The sequence below is a fragment of the Polypterus senegalus genome, chromosome 2, assembly GCF_016835505.1.
Source record: "Polypterus senegalus isolate Bchr_013 chromosome 2, ASM1683550v1, whole genome shotgun sequence".
Classification (NCBI taxonomy): Eukaryota; Metazoa; Chordata; class Cladistia; order Polypteriformes; family Polypteridae; genus Polypterus; species Polypterus senegalus.
The window spans coordinates 288058280-288072264 of record NC_053155.1 but is presented as its reverse complement, the minus strand read 5'-3'; the positions used below and the strand labels follow the sequence as shown (position 1 = coordinate 288072264).

The 13985-nt window shown below is 39.0% G+C and overlaps 1 protein-coding gene across 1 annotated transcript in view; it reads left to right on the top strand.

The window, feature by feature from the left end:
- LOC120523975 overlaps positions 1-13985 on the top strand; it is a 38114-nt gene that overhangs the window by 20700 nt on the left and 3429 nt on the right. Inside the window, exon 3 of the mRNA XM_039745730.1 lies at positions 1900-2015. Coding sequence (XP_039601664.1) covers positions 1900-2015 — 116 coding nt within the window. The remainder of the gene's footprint in view (positions 1-1899; positions 2016-13985) is intronic.

Below are 13985 nucleotides of genomic sequence, written 5' to 3'. Positions count from 1 at the left end.
TAATTTTTGATTCCTCCCTTTCTTATTCCGCCCACATAAACCACATTAAGAAACTTTCCTACTTTCACCTCCATAACATATCCTGTGTTTGCTCATTCCTCTTCTTTTCTAATTCTGAGAAACTTTTCAATGCTTTTATCACATCCTGTATCAACTATTTTAAATCTCTAATGACAGATGCCGCTTCTAATCTTATGTAACATGTCCAGTTAATTCAAAACTCTGCTGCAAGAGACCCAACATGGACCATCCACAGTGAGCATATCACATCCATCCTGCTCACAAAGTCAGGAGGCTCGAGGCTCTTGAGAGACTAAGCGAGGAGTCTGAGTGTCTGGGTTTCCGAGTGTCTTGATAAAAACCAAGATCCAGGCTTTTAATGACTTCTTGGGCATCAAAAGTGTGTCTGTCTGCAGAGAGAGTGTCGACCTTGTTGAGAAGTTTACTTAATTGGCAGTGACATTCATGTCTCTGGTGGCTCTTCCAATGAAGCCAGAAGTTGGTTTGGGAGAGCATGGGCGGTCATGAAGTCTCTAGAAAGGGGGGTGTGGTGCTCCCAATATTGTAAAAGGACGAAGGTCCAAGTCTTTAGAGTCCTGGTGCTTCCTGTCTTGGTATATGCTTGCAAGACATGGATGCTGTCCAGTGACCTTAGACAAAGACCGGACTCCTTTAGTACTGTGTCTCTTCAGAGAATCCTTTGGTACCACTGGTTTGACTTTGTGTCGATGAGCGGTTGATCATGGAGTCTGGAATGAGGCCCATTACCTGCATTATGAGGGAGCGTCAGTTACGGCACTATGGCCATGTGGTGCGATTGCCAGAGGTTGATCCAGCTTGCAGGATTCTCATTGCAGAGGACCCGAGTGGCTGGACCAGACCAAGGGGTTGCCACGTAACACTTGGCTGCGGCAGATAGAAGGTAATTTCTGGAGGAGCAGACTGGACCATGTGTCTGCCTGGGGAGTTGGCAACTGGGATCCTGAGCTGTTTCGTGATGTTGTGGGTGCAGCAACGTGCTGTACCGGTACATGCTCCCCAGCCTGACCTGACCTGACTTGCTTTGCCTCCACTTGCTCCCTGTGTCTTCCAGATTTGAATATAAAATTCTATAATTAACCTACAAAGCTTTAAATGGCCTCGCACCAGACTACATCAGTTACTCCTGTTTGTCCACTAAGGTCCTCTGATTCTGGCAGTCTTGTTGTGCCCCATACTAACCTGCACTCTATGGGTGACAGGGCCTTCAACTGTATAGCTCCCCAACCTTGGAATGACCTCCTAAATTAATTGGATTAGCTGACCCCATTCATTCTTTTAAAAAAACAACTTAAAACTCATCTGTTCAGGAAGGCTTTTAACTTTAACCTGACATTCTGCCTCTTCTTTCAGTCTTCCCCTCTGTCCAGTTGCTCAGTGTAACTTGTGTGTGTGTGTTATTTCTCAAATAATGTTATTTGTTAGGCTTTCTTTTAGTATTGAGTCTAGTATTTTACTCTGGTTTATTGTCTTTTATTCTATTTAATGCCTTTGTATATCCTGTTTCTATCTGTTTTGATGTTCTATACATGAAACCTCTATATCCAATGTTACATATACCTGCTGTTTCTTTATGAGATTCTATGAAGCGCCTTGAGCATAGAAAAGGTGCTAGATACATAAAATGTATTATTATTATTATTATTTTAGAAGTGGAGGCTGATCCAGCAGTGTTTGGAAAGATTCTTGTTATGTATAGGAAGTCATAACATTGATCATATTTATCCTGTACCTTAATGAAATATTATCTTCATTTTGAGTTGATTTTAGTTTTCTGCTGTCCAAAGATAAGCATGAAAAAATAAGTTGAATGTCTTTTAGTCAGTTTTGTTATACAAAGATTTTTTTTTTCTCCCACAGTGCTTAAACATTATATTGTTGTCATTAATGGAAATAACCCCTTCATTAAGTGGGACCTGGAACGAGGACTGGACCACACTATATCATCAGTGGCAGGGGAAAGCTACCGTGTTAAGGTATGTGCCTTTTAGTGTCACGCCAGTGGTGTACCGTAGCAAAAAGTGAGGTCAAGTGCATTGGACTCGGAAATACATAAAACAGCTACACTAACTTCTGTGTGATTGTAGTGGAAGCCTTGCTGTTCCTTTAATAGCCGACTGGGAGAGAGACTAAGCGAGGAGTCTGAGTGTCTGGGTTTGCCAGATAAACGTGGCCTTCACTGTTTTACATCAATCAGATGGTTTCCCATGTTTGTAATCTTTCACTTTCTTTATGCCTTTGTTGCAGAATTAATCCGAGGTTTGTAGACTTTTACAATGACAAGGCAACCTTTAGATATTATGGTGTGAATGTCACATCCCAAAGATGTGTGAGTTGGGTTGATTGGTGACTCCCATCTCCAGTTTGGGAGCTCTTAAATGTGACACCATCGGCAATGTCACTGATGAGCTGGACTGTGAGACACAATGAAGCATAGGGATGGCGCAAAAGCGCTTTTATTAAAATCAACAAACCAAAAACAGTGTCCAAATAGTGCAGTGCTTCAAATAAGTCATTAAATAAATAATCCATTAAAAGCTAGTGAAAAATGTGGAGGTTAAAAATCATATAAATAGATCAATAAAAATGAGGTATAAAAACAATGGCTGGAAGCAGTCTTTTAAAACAAAGCCTGGGGCCTTCTTTTACTGGTGATTCCCCTGCTTCTCCCATCCAGGCATCAGGGGAGTCACCCTACACCCTGCAGCAGACCTTCTCACTCGACTGGTCTGGTGGCCTCCTGATCCCTGGCTTCATTCAGCGCCTGCCAGACCGCGACTTGGCTTCCCCCAACGGCCAGGATGCTCACACTGGCGATCTACTCCAAATCTCCAACCCCCGCTGCCATCGCTGCGGCGAGCCAACCTTCTCTCGGTCACTCCTGCTCCATACAAGCAAGCGCTCAGCTGGAGTGACCACTACCATCGGCCCCCAGGTGTCGGCCAAACACCCCGCTAGGGCTCATCTCTCCCAGCTGCCTGCATACATCTGCGAGTCAGTGCTCGCTTTCTCTGTTGCACACACCGGCTCCCTCACTTCCAGCTGCCTTCATCCTTAACCTTCTTTGTTCTTTCTTTTCTTTTTCCTCTCCCTTCCACACTTGCACTCCTATTATATATAAAGGAGACGTGGATCAGGTGTAGCGATTAGCAGCTCCCGGCATCAATTATGGATGCGGACAACTCCTGACCTGTGCACTTAAACGAGGACTGCCCGCATCATGAAGCACCCAGGAACCGCTCCGGCCACACTACCACCCCCCCTCTTTAAGCCGCGAGTGTGGCGATTATCTATTTAAAAATGGCCTTTTCAATTTGAGCTGTGGACCTGCTATACCACACTGTTCAGCACGAAAACATGAAATTAAAAAGTTTTCTTTGGCATCACTACAAACTAAATGGGGAAATTAACAAATAAACAAATATAATTTTGGGGTGTAGACTTCCATTAATACAGTTAAGAGTTTCAGGGGGAGGTGGCGCTTGTCTTGGAAGCTCTGCATGCAAAAGGAGCAGGACACTAGTCCATTTAAGTGGAGTGTTTCTTTGATGCAGTTTAGTGTTTCAGGGGAGAAGGAGTTTGCAAGGCATCTGTGAATTATGTGACACGATTAACATGTGATTTTTTTTTTTTTTATGGGTGTTTTTAATATTGTTTGCAGTTGTCCAAATTGAGTCACCATAGACCCCTCTCATATCAGAAATTGTATTGTCTTGATTATGCATGAGAATATAAGATTAAAACATTTTTTTCAGGCATCACTACAAACTACTGTACGTGGAGTAAGTAATATATAAAAAAATGAAATGCCATACCAAATTGCAAAGATACAACATCATTTTTCACTGTTACTTCTTAACATTGTGGCACAGGCAGGTTAAAGGACTTGAATTGGCAGGGACGAGGATTAGAACGGCATGCTCGTTCTTTGAAGCCCAATGTAATGCTGCAGAATTATCCTTTAGCAAAGCCATCCTTGAAAACAGCTGCCTAGCACCACTAGACGGCACCTGCTGAGAGCTGTGGAGGCGTCTTCATGGACAACTGCCAGATTACAAACACTTGCTTAATAATTTCAGTCATTCAAAGCATCTGCTGCAAGATGTAATTAACTGTTACATTCCTGACATTTAGGTAAGAGTGTTGGCTTTACTGCACCTCTGTTGTTTAACGACCTGTGAACACAACAATATTTTTAATATTATTTGAGATTTTTCTTATACAGGTTTTCACTTTATAAACCCATGTTTCACATTAATGGATGGCAGAGACCCTGCTGCTGTTCCAGCAGAAATAAAACATGGATCTCGGGACGCGGTTGCATGCACAGCCATACTGAAGTGTCGTCTGTTGGCCTGAACACAAATTCAGATCAGTGGACTGGAGTAGCATTATTTGCAGGTTATGTTGTGCTCCCCTTTGATTTGAAGGGTATGTTGTGCCATGTTCTAATTGTAGACGAATTTCCTGTACTGGCTGACAACACAGCATGTTTTTTCCAGGTATTATTATTACTACACAGATGAGTCATTTTTGGATTTGCTTTAAGAGGCATAACTGACTTCTTTGTTATGCATGTTATAAACTCAGTTATTAGACCAGCAATGCACTAAGTGACTTAAATGTCTCAAAAACAAGAAGACCGAAATAAATATAACAAAACATGCCCATTATTGCAAGTGACTGAACCAGATAGAACAGGCTAGAAAATGGGTGGATGGCTGAGTGTGTTTAAAGGGCATCATCATGTGCTTAAGGTGGACAGCAAAACATACTTTTCTTAAGTTTGAAATTTATGTGAACGGGCCAAAAACAATCTTGCTAACCTTTTGCTACCAGTATTAGGATTAGTAAGAACTGCTACTATATAAAGTTGATGCAGAGAGTATTCCGTACCCTTCACTTTTGAACACTCACATTGTGTTATAGATTTGATTTTAAACTGATACATTTGACGTTTTTTCCCATCAAGCTACACTCCATAATGACAAAGTTTTCAAAAAGGTTTGGAAATGTGTTAAAAATCAAAACCTGAACTCTTATTTATATAAGTATTCAGGCCCCTTTACTTTCTCTACACTTTATTGTGTTGTAGATTTAATTTTAAATGGATATGTTCAATATTTCTTCCCATCAATCCACACTCAGTAACTCATAATGACAAAGTGAACACATGTTTTCAAAGAGGTTTGCAAATTTATTAAAAATCAAAAATCTCTTATTTATTTTAAGTATTCAGACCTTTGCTGTAGCAGATAATGCTCAGGTGCATCCTGTTTGCTTCATATCTCTTTGAGACATGTCTACAATGTGATTGGAGTCCACATGTGACAAATTGAATTGACTGGACATCATTTAGAAAGGGACACGCCTGTCTATATAAGGTCACACAATTCACAATGCACGTCAGTACAAAACCAAGCCATGAAGTCCAGGGAAATCTCTCAAGACATCAGTGATCAAATTGTGGTGAGGCATAGAAAAATTCTAAAGCTGTGAATGTTCTCAGGTGCACAGTGGACTCAATAAATGTGAAATGGAATAAGTTTGGAACCACCAGGACTCTTCAGAGTGTTGGGTGTTCAGCCGAACTGAGTAACTGGGCAAGAAGGGTCCTGGTTAAATAGGTGACCAAGAACTCAATGATCACTCTAGCAGAGATACAGAAGTCCACTGCTGAGATGGGAGAACTGGTTGGAAAGAAAACTATCTCGGCAGCACTTCATCAATCAGGCATTAATGGTAGAATAGCTAACTCCTGCTTGGAGTTTGCCAAATGGTGTTTAAGAGACTGAGAGGATGAGGAAAACAATTCCCTGGTCTGATGAGACAAAAGTTGAACTCTTTGGGCAGATCTCCAAGCACAATGCCTGAGGACCACATATTGTTCACCACCTGCCTAATACCATCCCTACATGGTGGTGACAGCATCATGCTATGGGGTGCTTATCAGTGGGAGAGACATCGAGACTGCTCAGAACTGAGGGAAGGATGAATGCAGCCAAATATCAAGGGGTCATTGAAGAATACCTGCTCCAGAATGTACTCTACCTGAGGTAGAATGTGTGAACTGGAGTGACAGTTCATCTTTCAGCTGGACAATGGCCCTGTCCTATAGCCGAGACTTGAACCCCATAAAACATCGATGGAGAGACCCGAAGATGACAGTTTATAGACACTTCCTATTCAATTTAAGGAAGCACGAGAGGATCTGCTGGGAAGAATGGGATAGAATGACCAAATTCAGATATGCAAAGCATGTGGCGACTTACCCAAGAAGACTCAAAGCTCTAATTGCCCCTTGTACAAAGTACTGAATTAGGGGTCTGAATATGTATGAGAGATTTCAGTTTTTTTGATTTTATAATAAATTTTCAAGCTTTCCAGAAAACACGTTATCACTTTGTCGTTATGAATTATCGAGTATAGATTGATTGCCAAAAATGGCAAAATTATCTATTTAAAATTAAATCTACAACTAAATAATGTTTGCAGAAAGTGAATAGGACTGAGTACATTCTGAATCCACTTTAGTTATGGTGTGTGTGGCACTTCTGCATAGATTAGAGTCTGATTCTAAACATGGTCGTGGTTCATGTGAAGTTTACACATTCATGTGGATTTACTTCTAAATCCCACTGCAGACTCTGAATTGATACTTTTGTGATGGAGTGTGGGTATGCGTGTGAGTGTGAACTGCAATGGACTGATATCCCGTAATTGCGGATGGATGGTTGTGGTGCAGAATAAGTGTTTTCTGATAAAAGCTATGCTAAGATGTGTCCAGTCCCATTGAAACTAAATTTCCCAGGCTCCTCTGAATGCTACTGAATACTTGATATCTGCTTTTACTTTCTTCATGCTTTCACATTTAACCCACTATTTAAAGTTAAACCCTCTGTTAAAGTATCACAAATTCTGGCCTACAGCATCCACTGCACTAAAGCTCAGTTTTAGGGTAATTGAAATTTGTAGTTTTCCACATTAAATAACCAAGAGACACCCATTTTTGTATCTGACTTGATTTGTTTATTGTAAAGACAGTAAAATAAATGTGTTCAATGCACTGAAATATGTAGTGTAGTGAGCCTGCTGCAAAAAGAGGACACCCTAGTAGTCGGCAGCCCAACTGGGAAGAGAGGAAAATTCTGCTTCAACTCTACTGGCTAAGATGGCTGCACTCTGCATTCTGAATCCAGTGACCCCAGTTTGTGTTTCACAGCACTGAGCGAAGATGTGCAACCAAGAGGACAGCCACTAGAGTGCAATTCTACCTTTCTATAATAGATAGATATCTAATTATTTATTTATCCCAAAGGGGAAATTAAAATTTTAGAGAAGCTCCAAAAATAAATATGATAAAAACAAACCCAGCACACATTTAAAAAAAAAAAACTTCTGGCTTCGGTAACAAAGAGTAGTCAATACAGTCTTGTAGATGGCAGTAAGATGAAGTCAGACCTGCTCAGATTGTGCCACAAGTTTATATATATTTGGACAGAGCAGCGTTCAATTAAGGGACAGGCCTAATAGGCATTGATTCCTTCTTTGAAGTCCTCACCATTGCAAAATGTTGATACAGAGGGAATTATTTCTGTTGTGGAGTCAGCCAGGATGATGTAACTTACTTTCCCTGGCAGTGACATGGACAAATTCAGTACACATTTCAATTCCTGGATCACACATTTAGTTTTAATTATACTGTGCTCCCTTTTTCATCACTGCACATTCACAAAAATCTCCAGTCCTCTTTCTACCTGTCCAGCTTTAAAATAGAGCCTGAAATAAAAGGTGTAAGCCAGTTCTTTGCAGTTCCCAAATATGACAGTACCTGAGCTCGCCATAACTCGTTTAGTTCTCACTCCAGATCTTTGTCTCTTACCTCTCCAGACGAGCATGCAACCTTTGTTCTTTTTACGGGCCTTCATCCTTTTGCTCAATTTCATTTACGGACAAGTAGCTCTTCTGACAGGGCATAATGGGGTTCTTTTAGGCAGCAGTGATTGCAGTGCTACCAAGCAAATGCGGGAATGTTTAATACATCCTACTTTACATTTTTTTTAGAGTTTTTAATATTCTCTGATGTCATAGACATTGGCAGCCATGAAATCTTTTACTCTCATCGTGTGATATTTCCAAAGTTTGCAGCTTGTTCAAGAGGAAGTTCAGGCAGGCGGTTGCACGGGTCTGTGTTGACAGCTAGCATCTCTTCATATTAGTTTAAAAATTCATTCAAAAATTTATGGTAACAAGCCAGAGGCCAAATCTTAATGTTATTAATTAATTACGACTAATTACATTTAAGCAATCAATAATACTTCTAAATAAATTTAAAAAGAGAACCTCTGGGGACTGTACTTTCTCCGGTCCTGTTCAGTCTATATACATCAGACTTCCAATATGACTCGGAGTCCTGCCACGTGCAAAAGTTCGCTGATGACGCTGCTATTATGGGCTGCATCAGGAGTGGGCAGGAGGAGGAGTACAGAAAGTTAATCAAAGACTTTGTTAAATGGTGCGACTCAAGCCACTTACACCTTAACACCAGCAAGACCAAGGAGCTGGTGGTGGATTTTAGGAGGCCCAGGCCCCTCATGGACCCTGTGATCATCAGAGGTGACTGTGTGCAGAGGGTGCATACCTATAAATATCTGGGAGTGCAGCTGGATGACAAATTGGACTGGACTGCCAATACTGATGCTCTATGTAAGAAAGGTCAGAGCAGACTATACTTTCTGAGAAAGTTGGCATCCTTCAACATCTGCAGTAAGATGCTGCAGATGTTCTACCAGACGGTTGTGGCGAGTGCCCTCTTTTACGCGGTGGTGTGCTGGGGTGGCAGCATAAAGATGAAAGACGCCTCACGCCTGGACAAACTTGTTAAGAAGGCAGGCTCCATTGTAGGATTAAAGTTGGACAGTTTAACATCTGTGGCAGAGCGACGGGCATTAAGCAAACTCCTGTCAATCATGAAGAATCCACTGCATCCACTTAACAGTGTCATCTCCAGGCAGAGGAGTAGCTTCAGTGACAGACTTTTGTCACTGTCCTGTTCCACTGACAGACTAAAGAGATCGTTCCTCCCCCACACTATGCGACTCTTCAATTCCACCCGGGGGAGTAAATGCGAACATTAATTTTATTTTAATTCTTTTCATTTTTATTACTATTTAATTTAATATTGTTTCTTTGTATCAGTATACTGCTGCTGGATTATGTGAATTTCCCCTTGGGATTAATAAAGTATCTATCTATCTATCTTTAGATGCTTCGTCAGGAACATTTGTACCGATCTCTCTTTTGGGCTCCTAAAAAAACAAAAATGATGTTTTATGATGGATTTTGTGCCATTTGTATTAATTCATGTCTGCTTTTCAATCTTCCCATATTTTTTTCTTGTACAGTTTGTTTGTTTTTTTTTAAACTGCATGTTTTTCTCGCTCCTGGTACAAAGTAGCCCTACCCGTTGATTCTGTCAGAAAAAAAGATAAAAGTAAAAAAGTTTCAGTTATCTCGCGGAAGACACACGTTTTATTAATGACACATAATTATCTAAGTCTGTAACAACCTCCCAAATTGCCCATCATGATCGTCCAAAAAATGCCCTGAAGGGTATAAGCCATCAGGTCGACCTGTCACCCAGCGCGAAGTGGAAAAGGTGTTTGAATTTAAATTTTATTTTACTCTTGATCCACATGACCGATTGTGCTGATTTTTTCAAAAAATGTGTTACTTGCATCAAGACATGTGCAAAGTATTGTGCAATTTGGCTTTATATTTTTAAAGTTATTAATATTTTTTCAGTTTTAACTGCCCCAGTTACTAATGTTCCATATTTTAAATCTATAATAAATCGTGATTTTAATTAATGGTGACACTTAATAACCTTTAGTAATTGAAAAAGGGTGTTTTGATGTACCATCTTTCCTTTTTAAATCGTAATTATCTTCTTTTATCTGCTCAGAAAGCAAAAAAATACTTTCGGGAGCATTTGTATCTTTTATTCTTAATTAAGCATATTTTGGAATAACTGATCAGTTTTTAACAGCTGGGTGTCGTTTATGTATTAGTAAATGAATGTCTCTGAACGTCCTGATCGTTTTGATGGTCCGTGGTGAGCAGAAAACAATCCATTCAAGTAGCGGCACTTCAGCAAAAACTCGCAAGAGATAATGCATGTTGAGACGGCTTTATGAGCGCTCATTTCCCGGTGGAGCGCCCCCTAGATGGTTCTATTTTTTTTTTCTAGCGGCACTTCATCAAAAACTCGCAAGAGATAAACACGTTGGGACGTCTTTTTAAGCGCCCAGCGCCCGGTGTAGCACCCGCTAGATGTTTCTATTTTTTTTCTATTACCGTTGTACTATACTGTACATGATTTTAATATTTAACCCTTTTCAGAATATTGCGTGATATGTGTAATGAGTGGATATTTTTGCCTGTTTATTTTAAATGTCTCTTATTTTTACTGCTTTGTTTTACAGAAGCAATATGTTTTACGTAATGGTCGTGCAAGAATATATATATTTTTTATTTTATTTTAATAATAAATATAAGTCGCTATATGAAATATAAACTGATATTTTTGATACGCAGAAAAATAGATTTTAGGTATGAAGAGCCTTGCTTGGACATCGAGAAATGGAGCTTTTTCACATATAAATAATATATATATATATATATATATATATATATATATATATATATATATATATATATATATATATATATATATATATATATATACATGTTATATATATATATAACAAACGTGTTAATCTTGCTATCCGAAGTGAATGAAATGACAGCTGCTGCAAGTTTTCAAGCACACTGGATGAAGACCTGCGAAAACTTGGAAGTTTCACTAATCTTTGACATCATATATAAGGTAAGATTATTCACGTTTTGTGCTTTCTGTACATTGCTTAAGTGTTTTTTTTTTTTTTGTACATATTTAACTTGTGCATGTAATGTATTATATAATTAAGATGCATTGTGATGTAAACTAATTAATCAAATTTGTCCTTTCATTCTTTTACTTAACCTGCTTCCTATGGTCTCATTAATAACAGTGCACTGTTTAAAAATGCAGACATATATGCATTTGAAGCATAAGGTAAAGCTGTAACAAAATTCAATACTAATCAATTTTTCCATCCAGCCACCTTCCTAACCGACTTATAGGGCAGGACACAGCTGAAGCCTATGCCAGTCCTTCACAGGGTGAACACACACACACACACACATCAGGGCCAGTTTAGTGTTACCCACCCACCTAACCTGCATGTCTTTAGACTGTGGGAGTAAATCCACATGAACATGGAGAGAACATGAAAACTCTGTGCAGGAGCACTTGGGACATAAACCTTGGTCTCCTTGTTATGAGGCAGGAGCAGCACCACTGAGTTACTCTGCCATCTGATGATATTCATTATAGAAAAATGAATTCTCTAATTAAATAGCTTAGTGGTGCTGAGGAATTGCAGCTAATATAGCCTTAAAGAAAAGGCATATGACACACCAGTGAAATATGAAAAAGCTTCTGATATAAATCTTGAGCATAGAAACAATCAGTTTTTTTTTCTTTTTCTTTCTATAGTTAAACAATTTTTCTAAAATATGCATTTAATTTGAGGATTCTACTTAATTGTAATTCATGCTTTTCCATGCTAACATATTTTGTGCATTTTCTTTAACCCTTCTGGATGGCATGATTGTTCAGCTCGGTGCCACAGTGGCAGTGCGGCTTTCTTGCAGTAAGGAGACCAGAATTCTCATTGCAGGTCCTCCCTGTGTGGAGTCTCCATGTTCTCCTGTGTCTGCATGGGTTTCCCCAGGTGCTTCTCCCCCACAATCCAAAGACATGCAGGTTATGTGTATTTGCCAATACTAGACTGGTCCTGGTGTGTGTGTGTGTGTGTGTGTGTGTGTGTGTGTGTGTCACCATGTCAACTGAACTGAACAGATGCTGTTCCTGCCTCTAGTCCTTGCTTGCTGGGATAGGCTCCTGCTACCTGCAACCTTGTCCTGGTTTAGAAAGTGGATGGTTAAATGGATGACATGATTGCTTTGTGAGATTTATACAGCAATGGGGTCTGAATGTTATCACAAGTAGGGTCTGTCAAATTCAGATAAACAATCAATGAAGTAACCCACAAGAATACAATATCTTAGTTAGGCCTGAAGCCTTTCAATACAAAACAACTACTGAAAGTACAGTGAGTACAAACAACGTCACACATGTATGTTAGTGAGTTAACGTGTTCAAATACAAACTTTAAAGATGACAGGTTCATTCCGAACTAACAACATATGACTGTAAAATCATGAAATTCAGAGGTCAGACAATGTAAAGATGACCATCTGATTAGAGAGCGTGCTGGCCTTGTAGAAGAGCAGGGCCAAGACGGGCTGATTCTGTACCCTTTTTAATGGAAGAGAGAAATCGATCTTTAAAACAAATCACATTTCTTACACTGCCTTAAGAAAAATGCTTAAATATTACATTGTACAAGTTAAAATGACTGTGATTGTAAACTTGAATAAGCAGGTTTTGTAAATGAGCGAATGAACAAATAAAATAATTTAAATTTCACATATTCTTTAATTTGTCAGGAAATGGAAAGAACAGAAAATGAACAATATATCTCATTGATTTTTTCAGCTGCTGTATTCTTGTACAACACCATAAAGGGGATCTTCAGGTCTTCAGGGGGCAGTGTGATAATGGAGAAGTGCCACCACATCATGGCATCGGGCCCAATAGTACAAGAGAGGGTGAAGAAAGGTTTAGGCAGCTGCCCTGAAGGAGGGGAGATGGCAGAGACGTTCAGATCACTCACAGTCTGACAAGAATGAAATCTGAACGCAGAAAAACAAACGTGAAGTACCTCAGGATCACAAGATGTCAGCTGAATGTGTGGCTTTAACATCCGGTCAGAGTCTGTTACTGAGAGTTTGAAATGTTTATTTCACTGATTCATTATTGCATTTTGAATGAGATGTTTAATTATTATGACAATTGTTTTGTTTAATAAAAAAACTACACTGACATTTGTACTTGTAATATTTTGTTCAATAAAAATATTTTTTCCTGAATTATGTTTTTGTATTATTTGTTCTCTGTTATTTTGTTTGTGATTACATTGTTTGATGGAGTGTATAAAGCATTTACTTTAGTCTGGTATGGACTATTTCATTATAAAATATACATTATTTTACAAAAAAAACAAATATGTTTAGTGAATGGAGGAGGGTTGTTGTGAATGTACAGTAGAGTTTTATTTGAAATTTCAGTTTTACAAATTTGACTTAAGAAACTACTTTGTGAAAATTAAGTTTGGATGGTGACATGGTGGTCTTTGCCTTATACTGTAATAATACAGTTACTATTCTCCCTTATGTTGCCATTTTTAAACATAGTTTATTTAAGTTTAAATATAATATTTTAAGGATTTCAAAACTTAGAAATACTATTCTGCATTTTTAAACAGAATAGTTATTGCCTGACATTCTGTGATTGCACTTCTATATGTTTTGGGTGTACAGCACCAGTCAAAGCACAAGGAAAAGAAAAGTCAGCACAACTGATGACCACCACTGACCAGCTGGCCTTTGTAACTCAAGGCACTCTGAGCACACATTACAGGGAAGAAGAAAAGAAATTCAAAAATCCCACTAGTTTTCAGTAAGTTGGATTAATCAATAACTTCATATAACCAGGTGCTGGCCACATTTACACAAGGCTTGTCTCCATTAAAGTTTTAATTCACTTTTTTGCATTTAAAACTATTTAGTCTGAGTTCCAGTGGAGTGTTACATAGATAAAGCAGTCTCAGTGGTCGTGTGGTGGGCCTTAGAGAGGAGCAGAAACAACTCGAGACACAAATCAGAATTGTGTTAGGCCTCTGACACGTCACTGTGCTTAATAAGAAAACCTTCATACT